We start from the raw sequence: 16043 nt of genomic DNA, 5'->3' as shown, positions 1-16043 counted from the left end.
CAATATAAAAAACACTGTTATATTAATTATTACAACAACAATCAAATAATCACATAACACAGAGGATATTAAATATCACATTCATTACAACTGTCTAGTTATGGGGATGGTAGCCGTAACGATAAAATATGAGGCTTGACAGATTCTGTATGTGCTAAACAACTGCCCTGTAAAAAGTCACTGAGAATGCAAAGAACAGACCAATTAGTAGTTAATCTCAAGTATTTGTACATTCTTTGCATAAACTGCATAAAATAAACACACAATACAGTAGAAGTGCATGGCCATCAGTATGGATGGTATATTGAAACTAATGAATAAGTCTGGGTAAAATTGGTGATTGATGTTTATACTAAAAATTCTTGTGTGAAATTAATTATGATTTGGATCATCCCAGAATTAAATCATATTTTATAATAAATTCAAATCAGAATCATAATTCTTCCAAGGCCAGGACTGTTGTAAATACAACTGTTACATGACATGAAATGCACATCTCATTATGATATACAACTTTTAATTGAAATGCTTTTCAATATACAAAACAACCAATAAAACTAGTATAAATAAAATAGGACTATGTAGTGCAATCTGTAGAATAACTGATTTTTTATCTGCAATTAACAAACATTAAAAGTTGATTGAAATTGATGTAAATATAGGTCCTGCAATATTTTTAAACAGAAAATAATTTATTTAATATCAGAATGAAACTTTTACAAGTAACCAAACTGAAGTGAACTAGTATAGTATTCGAAGGTATTCTGTTCCAATCTGGCCACAGAATTAACTGAGCTATCGTTGGTTTTTCACGTCATTCCTTAGTTCCTTTAGACGAATGTCATTACAACGCATTCAAATAAGCCTCACTGCTTCTTCATAAATTCTTCCCTGTTCACCATTCACTATCCTCCTTATAATTTACAGCTATATAATCTTTGTAACTGATATTATATCATTACATAACATGGTAATTGAAATTAAAGAACAGCTTGTGAAACAAATGTGTTCTGAATATTTTTCTTAAACTGAGTACGTTAGTAATTAAAAAAAAATATTTGTGCGAACACTTGAATTGCGTGTTATTTGTTCCATAGAATGTGACATATACATTTATATACAGCATAAGAGGTTACGAGTGAAAATATTATAATAAGTGCATCTTACACCACACACAGAGAACATTGCTGTGAACAACCTTGGAAATTGTATTTTGCAAGGAATGAATTTGGAAATAAATAGCGAATTCATTTCTAGGAATGAAAGAAAATATAAAAACACATTCTGCTGGTGACAGTAAAGATCACATTACAATTTTACATTACTTGAAAAAATTGGTGCCACACTGTCTGAAAGAGAATTATTAGAACATTCAGAAATGTTGTACAGAGCACATAAATAACAACATACTACAAAGTAATAACCATCAACATGGTGTGCAATTCCTGAACTTTGTTTGAAAACAGTCAAGAGGGATCCCTGAAAATGGAGGAAGCACGTTCCTTCGAAACATTATTTTCAAGTCCACGCAGCATTTCAACCCAAAAGATGAGCATCAACATGTTCACCAATGTGAATACCTCAAATATCAAATAAGATCATATTTTTGTTTAACCCTTTAAAATCAAAGCCTGTCTGAATAATATTTGAGAAGTCAGTCTGTACCGCAAAGAAAACATGTCATTACAAAGAAGAATTGGTTTGTGCTGTTTTATGAAATAATCGCTGTTTACAATGTGAATCACATGAAACCCACAAATACACATTCAGCATAAATCAACTTAACACTTTCAAAATTATATTAAAAGAAAAACAAACACAGCATACTCTGAACTTCGCACCTACACCAGGCAATAGAAAAACTGAACTTGTAACAAGTAATAATAAAATTGTGGAATATATTTATGTTTTGGAGACAATAATTACACATCACAATAATATGTTTATCTTCTTCCATCCTATGAAGAAGGTGGCTCACTCAGAAGCACCTGCCATTTCTCGTTTCATATCTGATGTTATATTTTTTCAGTGAAAATAAATTCTTCTGTCATTTATTGACCACTGACTGTCTTGATGTGAAAGTCTGAAGCCATCTACAAGCTGTATGTGAATTTTCAGCAATGGAAATTATGAAGTACCACAGATATTTATATATAAAATAAGACATTTGTTTTCTAAACAAATATGGTATTAAAGTGATAATGTTGTGGTACAGTGGTGTGGTTTGTGATAAATTAATTATTTTTGTATGTATCTATGATTTCACACTGCTTATACGATAAACATGAACATAATGTACTTCAAAATTTAAATACTTACCACCTAATTTATTCTTGAAATTATTTCATTAATTTAGATTAATGAGTATTAAAACAGGTCAAGTGTTATGACATGAACTTCATGTTACTCAGGAGACACGAACAGGTTTAGCTGTTAACAAATCTTTACAGAAACAACAATAAAAGTCACCAAATGTTGTCTGGATAAATTTAAATAAAATTAATATCATGATGTATTAAAAGAACAGAATACCAGAACAGCAAGGTTAGAATATTGATACCAAATACAAAATTTGTTATTTTTCTTTACCTAACACGGCATTCATCAAGACAGACAATGCATAGGATAACTGAGATTTATTAAATGCAAGAAAGTGGATAATTATTTAGACTATTCCCTTAGACACTCACTATAATAAAGTAAAAATAGCAGCCCATAAAAACAAAGGTTAATTTCATAAGTAATTCCAATTTAACAATCTTATTCTCTTTATGCCTTCTGCGACTTATCCGATGCTTAAAAAAACTGCCATGTTTGCAACAAGAGCATTGTAGTGTATAATGAAGTAATGCAGTTTGCTCAGGTACATTAGAGATTAAAAATTTAACTCAGGACAAACATTCAAACTAAATTTTTTGATATGCTTATCGCTTCAGGAATCCAATTTACAGTTTTACCAGGAGATTTACAATTAAAATAATACAATATTATTATATTATATTAAATTATTAACATCAGACTCTGCTCAGTAGCGGGCTATCGTACAGGCATGCCACTTATAAAAACTATCTCACCTGTGGGTGGAACAAAGGCAAACAGCAGTTTCCAGAACAGAGTGACAAAGTGCATGATGTAGTCACCACAGGAGGGTAATTTTTCGTCATCATCATCACCACTGTCATCCCCTAGAAGGAAAGAAACATCAGCAATTCAAAAGCTTGAAAGAAAAGATGATCACATGAAGCGACTACGGACCGCGTTCTCATCTGTACAGTTAACGCAACTGCAGTAACGCAAGTGTAAAGACCTGTTACTTTATGATGATGCTTGGGTTTTGGCTGCACTGTAGACATGTTCGAGTCTGTGCACAGAAATGTATCATTCAATGGGCGTAACAATCAGTTTGCTGAGAGATGCGCAACAAAGTAGGTCATGTTTCAGGATTTTAACAATGTGTGATTAGCAATTATAAAAAATATATTCAGCTTTTACAAACTAATACATTTAATTTGAAACAGAAATAATTCGATTACATTAAAAAAGTTGATGTACACAGGTTCATTAAATTTTTTTAAGTAACTGAAGTGTGTATTTTGGTAATGAAAGATAAATATTTCCCACGCTCCACCACTGCCTCTCCTCTTGCTACCGACATCAGAGTTCCCTGTTGTATTTTTCCAATTTTTGCACTGGCAAATTGTCATCACAAAGTAACAGATCTGTAAACATGTGCACGCACACACATGTATTACATACCACGGATCCATTAAGTTAGAATACAACAGGGATGGATTATGTCTTAACAGCACAACACACATAAACAAGTGAAATTCATACTATTATAAAGATTTCACATAAAATAAGCAAAAGATTCACATAAAGTAGTAAAATGTTACAAATAAATCCACCTATTACGTCAGTACGCAAAACCCCCGGGCATTATAGACTTCTGCGGTGGATGAAGGTATGTGATGAGCTTCACGTTCCAGCCGATTTACCTCGAAGAAAGAGCTCACATGATCCTAATTGGTACGAATATGCGTGGTTGCGGAGCTAGTGTGTAATTTGCAACCGCAAGCTACTATAATCGACCATTACAACGGACATAAACACGCAAGACAGTGAGCGGGGTGTACTGTCGTTTGTAAATTACCAATAACCTTCCTAATATTACAAGATGGCGTGTGCTGGTAGGGCGCACATTACAAGGTACGCGAGCTACTTTATGTGACCTAATATTACCTCTGGGAGTTAGAGAACAAGATTTTGTACCTAAGACACGCATTCTGGTTTGTTGATTTTTAAAAAGATTAGGTAATTAGGTACTGTTCATGCGATGCTACACGAAACTACAAACATGCGAACGTTGGTTGGGTTTTGAACGCACGTGTTCCAATACCGTAAATTTTAATTGTTGCATAAATTTTATTTATTTGTGGTTTACTAAACGATGTTATAAGTTGTTCAGACCCTGTATCGTCGAATGATAGGATTAATGATTGGGGAAAAAATATGGAAAGAACGGTCGTGGCCTAATTTAAGGCGCTATTCTGGAATTTATCACAGAAGTCTCGATCACGATAGCAGGTTTCCGGGCCGACATTTGAACCTGGCACTCGGTAGTCACGTTCGGTCACGAGTTATCCATATCCAAACAAAATAGTTCTCAGCGCGAAGTTGCACGTGTCCGTTTCGTCAGAGTCAGAATATCGTACGCGCTCCAGCCATCGCGTAGGATTCTATCCGTACTGGCATTTGACCTTTTCCCTTTGAGAAAAATGGCGGAGGATCTGAACCATGAACACGGAGGCCATTGTTACGAGATATCAGAATGGCATTTGTCTAAAACTCTCCTTCTACAACAGGCTTAAAAGTTCATTCCCTGGTAATTTAATGACGTCGTCTCAATAACAAAAGTCCGTGGGAGTTAAGTAAATACCTGCGATGTAGTTAAAAGAGCCATTGCCAAAAACCTCCAGAGAATCTAAAAGGTTCGCTGTCCTACGCGGTATGTACTAGCTTAGCAGGGGTGAGAAATCACCACCGTTCAGAGTTCGTATCAGAAAGGCCTTAAATGCAAGTGATAATTTTAATGGCACTCTGAAAGGTGTAAAGGTCTGTCTGTTGAGATTTCGGGTATGTATGGTAAAAGTTTACAGACGTTTCGAAGGGGTTTGCTGCCTCTATCCCCAGGTCTATGACTAACAGAGTCATAAACATTATCCCACAAGGTCGAAGATCCCTTTACATCGTTACCCTGTCAAAAATTATAACAATGTGATCATAATACACACGCACAGTCACAAACATTTCTCGCCAGGTTGAAAATCCCTTACAGCATTAGATTATATAATAATATTACGCATAACAGAAACTCAAAGGACAAGACAACTTTCCTGTTGTTACAATTACAAGATGGTGAATGTAGACTCTTACCTGCACTGACTGTGATAGCTTCAATGAACTGCTCCTTCCAAGACGATGTTCCTATAAGAAGCGATGCGTTTGCTCTCTGGACAAGCTTGTCGACGGTATTCTGAAACAGAGGATGAATTTGGATGGAAAAGTTGTGCCGACCTACGTTAGGACAAGGAACGCCGCTGGTGCGTCGTTGTTCAATATTTTCCGAAGGCATTTAGCAAATCCCACTGGCCTACATGCTTCCGAATTTATCATAAAGCACAGAGCCTGAAATTTATTTTTCATTTATTTAGATAGATATTCACTACATCGAAAGATATTTCACACGCTGTCGACTTTAAATTCGATTTGGAGATCGAACACATGGTCGAATAAATACAACTGCGTACATTTCTAGTAACAAAGGCATAATGCGATGACTGCGTTGGGATATGCGTTCTGATCATGGTCTTGTCGATTAAGAAGATGACAGTTAATAATGAAATCGAAAGAATGTGGAGCGAAGCGGTCCTGACCTAATTTAAGGTACTATCTCGTCATCTGCTTGGAGAGATAGGGGAAAAAGCACGTAAAACAGAAGTCAGGATGGTTAGTCTCCGGGCCGCGATTTTAATCCGAGACCTGAGTTAACCATTCGACCTCGACGTTTGGTAAGGGGTTTTAAACACGGGCATTGAATCAATACATAAGCGACCGAAACGTCGGATTTTTGTAACGGATGAAACCTATTCGCTTGAATACATTCAATTTCGGATGTTTCACGTTTCAACATTTCGTAACATAGAGCCTAAATATGTCAAGATATGGGACTACGTGCTGTGATATTCTTTATGTAACAGACATATTGGATTCTGTTTCAGTATTCAATGAGATTTATGAAAATGGTTCAAGGCCTACAGCAACTTCCCTAGTTTAATAACGCTCGCTTAAGAACATCTCAGAGTTATGAACAAATTTCCACTGTTATGAACCCAAAACGTCACCCACTGACAGTTTATTTTCCTTTCGCTCAGGTGCGCCACTTCAGTGTCTGAGATGCAACCTTTACGTTGCTTGCCATTCGACTTCTTTGATGTTATGCTTCAGTTACTGCAAAATGTACTCACAAGTTCACGGACTAAAAGTATTTTAATTACACTATTGTTCCATTAAACCCATTCTGTTCCTAACGGGATGTTACTGAATGTCGTAATGAAAATGTGTATATTTATCGTAAGTTATTTTCAACACAAAGAGAGAAATTCCATTAAATTAACCAACATGTAAATGAATTTACTTGTACTGCAATCAGTATTGCAGAACGACCTTTATTTTCTTTGAGTTTTACATTAAACTGGTACCATTAAACCCTATAACCCAGCGGGCAAAACACCCACAAACGTGATGATGACACAGGATTTAACAGAGCGATTTCTGTACCACTGAATCGAGTGAAATCGGACAAATATATGATGCATTTCCAGGGCTCACTTCGACCTTATAATTGGAAGCTAATCTGCATGTACGTAAAGAAGCAGATGACCTGGAAATTAACGTGACCAATTCCAGCGTCACTCATGTTAGTGATAATGGGTTGCAGAAGCTGGACGTAGAAAGAGAATATCTATCAAACACGCAACGTAAAAACGACTGTCTGCTGTCAATCCTTGAGGCTAAACACACGAATCGAATGTCGACATCGCATGTCCACACATGAAAACGTGTCAATACATGAATAAAATACAGAAAACAGTACTCACTCAGCTAATCAAGAAACTTCTCGTCCTTTATGGAACACGAAGGTTCGTTAAGGGTGTGATTGTAAGAGCCTATCACCTGTGAATTTCCTGAGTCGGATTAATCCAGTCCACACCCTAACCTCCTCCCTTTTTAAATAACAATTACAATATTACTGGCGTAGCATGACCCAACAAGATTAATGGAAATGGATCTTTTTGTGTTGAAAGAATACTATTTATTGCTGCATTATCTTCGAACATCGCTGCTTTTCTTGTTTTTACATTGATAGGTCAATAATTGCGTATAGGAACTTTAACCTGATATAATCTTGTTTTGTAAACATCAATATTTTGAATGAACATTTAGAGATACTGTTTATAATTATTTAATTTCAATATATGTAACTTAGACTGCCTTCTGGGTCATCCTGATAATAGGAGCAGTAAGCACCTCCGAAACGTATGCCAATCGCTACCAGACTGCACGGCGTAACATCCCAGAAGACAGCCATCTTCATAATCGTGGCCGTGAGAACCTTATCTCTCACTCAGGATGTAATTTATTTGGGTTTCCCCGAAGTCTAAACTTATCTAAACTGAACACATCTTCCTCACCTTGAACTCTTTGCTCTCCTTGACTCGAATTTGTGCCCTTGTGATGTCTCCTAACCTGGGACGTCCCAGCAAAGCCATTTTCTCCTCCTCGGTCAGATCATCTCTGCGCTTACTTTCAGCAATGGCTGCCAGACCTGCCTCTTCTGGAAGCAACAACGGCACATCTCTCACATTGCACACCAGCGAATCACTTCATTTCAGTTCGATGAAGAGCTAATTAAGAAAACTTACAGTTATCACAAAGGATAACACACCAGTGACAACGCTAATATAAACAGGCATAATGTCCCCTTCATCGACATTAATTAGCAGTCAAATTCGAACAACACGAATGTCCTCATGGAATTACAGATATTTCGCGGGCTATTCGAACCCAGAACCTGACAGTCCAAACACGATTCTGCCCACGCCCAATAAAAAGTCGCAAACCCAATAACGAGCCACGGGCAACAAGAATGTCTAATTCATGAGTGACTTTGGTATCACAATTTTTTCGTCAGTATGGACAATCGCTAATTTTAAAGTGTTCAGACACGCCTATTGTGTCATCAAGCAGGTTTTAATAAAAGCGCCAGCTCACGTACTTCATAAATGTCGCACTAAATCCAAATAGTATCTGTGTATTACTTTATACATGTTCGGATAATTGTAGTTGACTCACAGCAATGATTTACAGCGAGACTCTTCACAAACCCAAATCCGCTTTTCCCCCAAAGTTCCCTACAAAAAGTAAAAACTGTCAGCCAGTTCCAGAGACCAAGCCGTCTTTGACTTCACCAGGAAAATGAGTCCTAAGGGTCACCGCTTGAACTAACCCGATTGGTGGGATCTCTCGTGTTGAGAGTTCAGTTCCTCCTTGTCGCGACTCATGAAGGGCACGCCATGGAGAACCGCCCTTCGCAGAGAAAGTTCTGGTTAATGAAGACGAATGATAATGTGGCGTAATGAAGAAGGATGGATATGAAAATGTAACTCCAGCAACGCAGTACAATCAAACTGAAAAACGATCCTACCTTCCAACAAACATCGCACAGACTACAGGCACGATTTAATCTGTGTGACAGTCTTCATGGTAAATAGAAATATTAAATTAAAGAAAGACAAGTCACGATAGAAATGGGATTGTCATTCTATTTAACTCGTCCCATTTGTGTTAAAGCTGTTAGGCTGGCAATTGCAAACGCGAACCTTCAGAAGACATGAGGCTATATTTTCGACCTATACCTCCACATACAACGACAGTAACCGTGTTAACAGATTGCACTGAAACCAACTAGTATTTAAACGGATCCTTTGTCACCACGTTCGGATGAAGAAGTAGGTTCCCATATATGGATGACACTTGCCAATTTATTGAACAAGCCGTCGCGGAAAGCAGACAAGGGGTGGTCCTCCAGGTACGTGGCGTAACAAGTCACCACGAAGGAAAAGAGGAATACGACAGGGTCTTGGGGTTGCAGCCCTCTGACGGAGACTTTTCTCATCAGGTGTGTGCCAACACCCAAAAGTGGGATCAACGAAATGCAGAATAATTTATATGCATCTTTACAGCTCTTTAGATTTGAACTTATGAGTCTGTGGAGTACATTATCTTTACTGTTATTAACTTTGTGAACAGGTTTGCTTACCTCCACTAAAGGAACAGAAAAACAGCTCGATAATGTAGCTGACTCGAGAAGTACATTAAGTTAAGTTATTTTTCCTCGAACTGAACTTCCATGTTACAGAATGCAAGGCCTGGCAAAATGCAACAAGATGGAAGTCAAGCGCACTCCGGAGGTCATGTTTGCAGTTTCTGTTCATTTAATTACCACTCATCGCCTGGACGCTGTCTCTTCATTAGCTTAAACAAACATCAAACTTGGTCCATTACTACAACAGAGATAAGCCCTCAAACCAAACTAAGAGGAAGCGATCGCGTCTCGTTTTAAGTAACTTGCCTCAATGTACGAGGGTAAAACAGCTGTGTCACCCAGTAACAAAACCGAAAATGCATATTTCGATTCGATACAAATATTCGTCGAGAATACAAACAAACGTAATCGATGGTCGCCAATGCCGAAAATGGCGAATAAGTTCATGGACTGACACTCGTAAAATCTGTGGAGAAAAACACAACAAGAGAAGAATCACACAGTGTCCCAAAAAAAAGACATAAACACGGCAGCAAAGTTGGCGACCGCTTGTCGATCAGCTGACAGCTGCCTCGTGGTCACTATTTAGCAGCTGACACTCGGGCATAACAAAACACCAGTTAACTCCATTCTGACAACAGAACAAGTAAAGAGCATGTTAAATAGCAGTGGACTCATGCAGTATGCACACAACTCGGGAGGAAAATCGTTTGAGGGACGAGTAAGTCTTTGAAACAAAATTAAAACAACTGACTGTCCAGTATTTTCACTTACAAAAGAGATCACATGTTGCGTCTCTGAACACACAAACCAATATTTACGCAAACCGGCAAATTTTTCTCAACTTTAGTGACGTTGCTAACTGTACACGTGTTGAAACGGCCGATATTCAAATTCTAATACCTTTCGCTACAAGGTCCATAATGGCTGTATTTCATCTGAAAGTAAAGTTCGGAGAAGAATATTTGAACCTAAGAAAGGTAAAGCGACAAGAAGATTAAATCAAACGAGGCGGGACAACATAAGGATAATATTAAACATTACATACTTATTTTTAAAGTTGTTGCATATTTTATGTGTGTAAAGGTACGTGGACAGTCTACTCACCATCTAGCATCCTGACTTCGCCGAGTTGCATGTAGAACAAGACGTCCTTCTCATAACTGTCTTCGTCTACGATGTTCAAAGGAATCGTCTGTCTGAAAACACAAATACAGCTTCGTCATCAAAATGTCTCTCTTCTGAAAACGTGAGACAACGATTGAAATGTCACACACCCCGAAACAAAATTTAAATGGCATCCTGAACGTTCTGAACATGGTAGCAGGTTTTGTGAGCAGAGGGCAGCATCCAGTGAACTCAAGAAGTGTAACACAGACTTAATTCCCTTGTTCGTCGGCGAAAAATACGGCTTGTGGATCATACGTGTGACAGAAATAACATAGAAATAAATCCCCCTCCCCATAACGTGCATAATAGGGCTCTTTGGCTGTTCTAGAAAACACACGTCTTCGTATACTGTAGGCTCCGAGTTGAAACCTCGGTCCGATAATGGATTTACTTATTCAATTTACGAGAACCCTCGTAAATTGACTTATGATAGGTCTTCTTCAACATCCATTCCGAAACACTGGTCATGACCACCCTGATATCCGACGCGAGTTCACATACGCAAATGAGAAAGTATTGTTTAATAACACAGAAACACAGACACAAATAACAAAAGGAGAAAAGATGAAGAAAGGAAACGAGGGAATAAAAATTAAGGAATACAAGGACGAAAGAAATAAAATAAGCCAATGGCTCCTGAATTAATAATTAGTAAACGTAGTCCAGTACATCATGTCCCTACACAACAATATATTTCACAAAATAAAATTCATAACAAACTTCTCTGTTAATAACTGAGTTTGTCTTTTATTTCTGAGTTACTAAAAAAGTTGATTTCCGTGACGTATTTCCGCCGTCTTCCGATCTCAAGATGAATGAGCCAAACTGCAGCGAGGCCTGGCGGAAAATACGGCAGTGAGGGATTCATTTTTGCGTCGCTCCTTTAGGGAATTGTGTGAGCGTGGGAGGAACGTTTGACAAAGAACGCCTTGACTTTCACATCGTATTTCCTCACGAGACCAATTGTCGACTAGTTCCTAATGGGATTCCCCACTTTTGTGCACTTCGTATTGATCCAGGCAGCTGCAGCTGTGATTTTCTCACCACAAAGGGCTCTTAAGACACGCCGGCAAGGTCAGTAGAACGGACGGGGGACTCAAAATCAGCATGATGTTGATGATGATGCATATTTAGTACTTCTCGCCAAATTAAAAATTCATTCACCACTCTAAAACCCTTCTTTATGGAAACAATGCTTTGAAAGAGTTTTCACTTATCCATGGCCTTATATGTAAATATTATTTACACACGCGGAAAAGCACGTATTTACATGTTAACGCCTCACGGAGTTTGTAATTAAGCAAATTATAAGTACCGTATTTAATTTTCATATGCTGCTTTCCTACATTATCTAATAAAATGTGTTATTAAGAAAGACTCTCGGTTTTACCATCATTTTTGTGAAGCGTCTTTCTACTACTTATAACAGCAGGCGAAGTTCCTCATTAAGTAAATATCGCCATTCTCCTCCTCCTACTACTACCTGCTTTCTCCATCACTTTCTCTCTTTCTCTTTAAGGTCCCACTTTGCTCCTCACCACTTTATTTTTAAAACGCTCGTCTCTTGATGTTTTGTTTAGCTTTCAACAGCAATTGTTCGCCTGCATACAACTACACGCATCATTACTGAGTCGGAGAAGTTGCCGAACATACACGGCGAACCCAACTCTTACGTTGCTGAAGGAATGTCAAGGAAAATTAATGAGCACGCCAGAACCTTCGAAGCAAAAGGTCGCCTAATATTATTTGCGAATTCATTGCAAACCGCGAAGGGAAAAAAGCGTATCCACTTAAAATATCAACTGATAAACACTGTTTCAAAAAAATAATCCCTGTTTGCATGCAGTGAGACCCACACAAAACCCATAAAAACAAAACAGACTTCTTGGTTGTTAAATTTGGAGGTACATGTACCTTCCATTTGTCCTTAAAGGATTCAAATGTACTGCGAAAGTCAAATCGTTTACTTTCCACGCACGAAACTGTACACAGAGACACGCCTCAGAAGGGCGAATTCCCCCGGGAATCAATTTCGGTTGTCATCGGCTTCTCTGTACAATCCGAACAAAGGCACGCAGATGGTGTTAGAGGCTCGCGAAAAGTCTTCCATCACCGCATGATCGGGGGCATTAAAGGTGCTTTCTGTTACACCAGCCCTTATATGCGTTTCGACAGATCAAACTCTCTAATACTGCGGAGGGAAAACCTTGTATTTCTTCGAGGAATTTTAATATTTATTTAAATTAGGTCGTTTCAAGGAAAACTTCAATTAATGGTTTAAATGAGCTCCTATGTATATATTTTGATTCACGTGACAGATTTTGACGAATGACATTATTCGGCACCACTAGCACACAAATATTATCATGTGAAATTTCATTAGATATAAGTCCCACATTAACTTAGCTTCAGATGACGAATCGAAGACTGTCACTAAAATTCTAACTCTAGGTCTTGGGCAAATTAAGCACAAATTCGTAGCTCCGCAATATTAAACAAAAAAATATATTTTAATACATTTCCTATTATCTGTAAATTATCGGTCTATGAAATACCAGAGTGAAGATTTTGACGCAGCGGTAACTACATGGACCTCTATTCGGGAGTAAATTATCTTTCGTTATTGAGAACTACACAACAGCCAGCTACCAATCCCTATCCAGAGCCAGTTAAATCCAATTCACACTCTTCAACAATATTTGCGTAACACACTTTTAATGATATCCCCAATCTACGCAGTGGTCATCTTACTGTTTTATTTCTTCATATTTCCCAACCAAACTTTTCTATGCATTTCTTATCTACCCCATGCGCTTTCAACAGCATGAATTGTGGAGAATCTGATTTTAAATTTCCTACACTCGCCTGCAGGGCTGTGTAGTCGGAGTCGGAAGCAATTTTAGGTGGATTCGGAGTCGGTAAAAATGTACCGACTCCTACCTCGATATGAAATCTTAAGAACAATTTCTGTAACGTGTGAGCCGCCGGCGGCCTCACGCTGAGGGAGATGTGGGAATAATGCTTTGTAACTTTGGCTCCGGTACCTTAAGAATACAGACTGTCTACAAATCAACCGATTTCTGCAATAATATTTAAATACAGGTTATAAGTCTAAAATGTAGTCTGATGATTCACGTGGTGGTGATGAAATCTCTTATGGTGACACTTACCATTTTAGTAGGTTTACCCTTATTAATACATATTGAGCTTTTATGAAAGAGTTGGTATCGGAGTCGGAGTCGAACCCGGAGTCGGCGCCCAACCCGGAGTCGGAGATTCTAGTTCCAACTCCACAGCCCTCTCCCCTTTCACCTCATTCCCTTTACGTTCAAATGTTTTTCGAAGATGACTCGTGACTTCACTTCAGTGTAAAATAAGATGCAGTCGCCCTCCTCAGAGCGGCGGGAGAACACTCCCTTATTCTGATGAATCAGACCGCTCAGCTCGGAGATTAAACTTGCTGGAACGTCAGAAGAGAAGAATGTCGCTAAAAATAGTCCCTGTCCAGATGAGGCTATTAGATCAAGGAAGACTACTACTCAGTCGTACAAACGACGGAGGCTCCAACAGTCGGAATGAAATAAATGACAATTCTGCAAATAAGACTTTGTACGAAGCGAGATTAAAGACATAATAAAACACATTTTCAATACGGGATAAGACGCAACTATAGACAGATTTTGGAAGCAATATTAAGAAATAATAAAGTTGAGTAAATTAAGAAAACAGTTGATTCAGAATGAAATAAGTCTGGAAGAAGAGGAAGAAGAAGAAGAAGAAGAAGACTCAGAGTCTGAAAAAGTTTCATGTTCTTCAAGATATTATTCCACAAATGCAGCATGTTCTACGTCAGAATAACATCGTTAAACATCAGGCGCGTAAGCTCTATTCACCAACGATACCCTGAACATGACCCCCGGCCGTCGAAACATGTGAATAATACATGCGAATTAACATCGTTATGATTGAAGACTACCTTCATATAAGACACGCAGATTGCAAAGTCATCCATCACAATGTGAAAATATATTCGATTTTATTACACCTGTTTATGACTGACTTTTGCCAGAAAGGTAATTTTTATTGACAGGTATTTTACAAAGTGCCTTCTGTCGAAGCAAATGCTCGGATAGCAATAAGACGGCTGTCTTCTGGTTTGAACCGCTGTGTAGTCTGGTAGACGTTTACCACCGTTTCAGAGGTCTCTTTCATCGCCCTGATGATGGAAGTAGCAAGGACCTCTGAAACGTCGGTAAACTTCTACCAGACTAAACGCCGCTACAACCCAGAAGACAGGGATCTTCGTGTTCGGCTTGAAAACCTCAAATCCTTCTCGGATAGTGGTCTACAGAAACAGAGCTAGTTACGTCAGATCACAAACTGATACGCCTGACTGACACCTTTGTGTCTAATCAAATCACTCCGGTTGGAAGAAGATGTTCAAATTGCATAATGACTATTAGCTGCAACAAAAGAGTTTGTTTAAGGCATGGGAATTCTGAACTGAACAAGGTCCAATGCAAGTTTGACAGCCGAATTATTGGCAAAAATATCATTATTGTTTGTAATCTGTCTAATTACACACAGATTACAAACAATAATTGTATCTAACATTAATTTTAAATAATTGCTTGTATGAGAGAATCATGTTTTAATGTATTGGTGTAAACAGCATAAGAGTAATGTACAAACAGTCTCGCCAACTTGCTGATGCAAATTTTTCATATAATTACAATATTAAACGCTTCCAATTTTACGTCTTAATTTATTCTCTATCAAAATTCCGATTTTACTGAAGAAAATAAAACTTTTTCGATTTGTTTTCCTACCCTTGACTAAAATCAATTGCAATGAGTCGATCAGTAATATAAGACAGTAACCAAGTAAGAACGAGTTTTATTCTAAACCCTTACCAATTTAAAACTCCTTCCCAGACAGATCTTGTTATCCTCATCCAATAAAACGTAAGACCGTCGTCGGTGATATATAGAAAGGAACGTTTTTCTGCAACCACCAGTATTACCAATCAGTCACGATAAAAGTTCCATTCCCTTTACTATAGCAAACACATATATCCAGGGGTTACACACGAATAAAAAATTCCACCTTTAGAGCAATATCTAATTTAACAAATCTAAACTAGTCTGATGTCACACAAATGTCGTATAATAGTATAATAAATCCTTAATCGATGCCCATACTTCACAGTCAAAAAGAATCTATTTTAATACAAACTAATTACATGGTAAAGGCTGTATTGTGGTTGATGATAATCAATCAGCCGGTCAAAAAGGCCCCTATTTTAAGAGGATTGGAGGGACAGGGATACAATAAATTCAAGCAAAATTTCCTTTATAAACCCACAAGCAAAGAAATTGCTTGGGAAACAGATGCAGATATAATTGGAAGATAATATTAAAGTAATATCCTGCCAATGCTATTTGCAAGGACATTGGCATTTTATCAAAGATTCTACTTCGTTTGT

At 37.8% G+C, this 16043-nt stretch overlaps 1 protein-coding gene across 7 annotated transcripts in view; it reads right to left on the bottom strand.

The window, feature by feature from the left end:
* Nucleotides 1-16043, bottom strand: part of Calx (sodium/calcium exchanger 3) — a 71732-nt gene that overhangs the window by 14985 nt on the left and 40704 nt on the right. For 5 of the 7 annotated variants that reach the window (XM_087344112.1, XM_022057231.2, XM_087344110.1 and 2 more), the window contains exons 2-5: nt 10496-10587; nt 7755-7897; nt 5437-5536; nt 3075-3185 (exon numbers count right to left, since the gene is read on the bottom strand). In XM_087344112.1, the coding sequence (XP_087200238.1) occupies nt 3075-3185; nt 5437-5536; nt 7755-7897; nt 10496-10587 (446 nt within the window). The other 2 variants (XM_087344114.1, XM_087344113.1) reach the window with 2 other exon arrangements.

The sequence above is a fragment of the Zootermopsis nevadensis genome, unplaced genomic scaffold, assembly GCF_977971745.1.
Source record: "Zootermopsis nevadensis isolate Lab colony 2312 unplaced genomic scaffold, Znev_1.0 Znev_ptg000007l, whole genome shotgun sequence".
Taxonomy (NCBI): domain Eukaryota; kingdom Metazoa; phylum Arthropoda; class Insecta; order Blattodea; family Termopsidae; genus Zootermopsis; species Zootermopsis nevadensis.
Note: the sequence above shows the minus strand (reverse complement) of the source record. Positions and strands in the feature narration are given on the sequence as shown.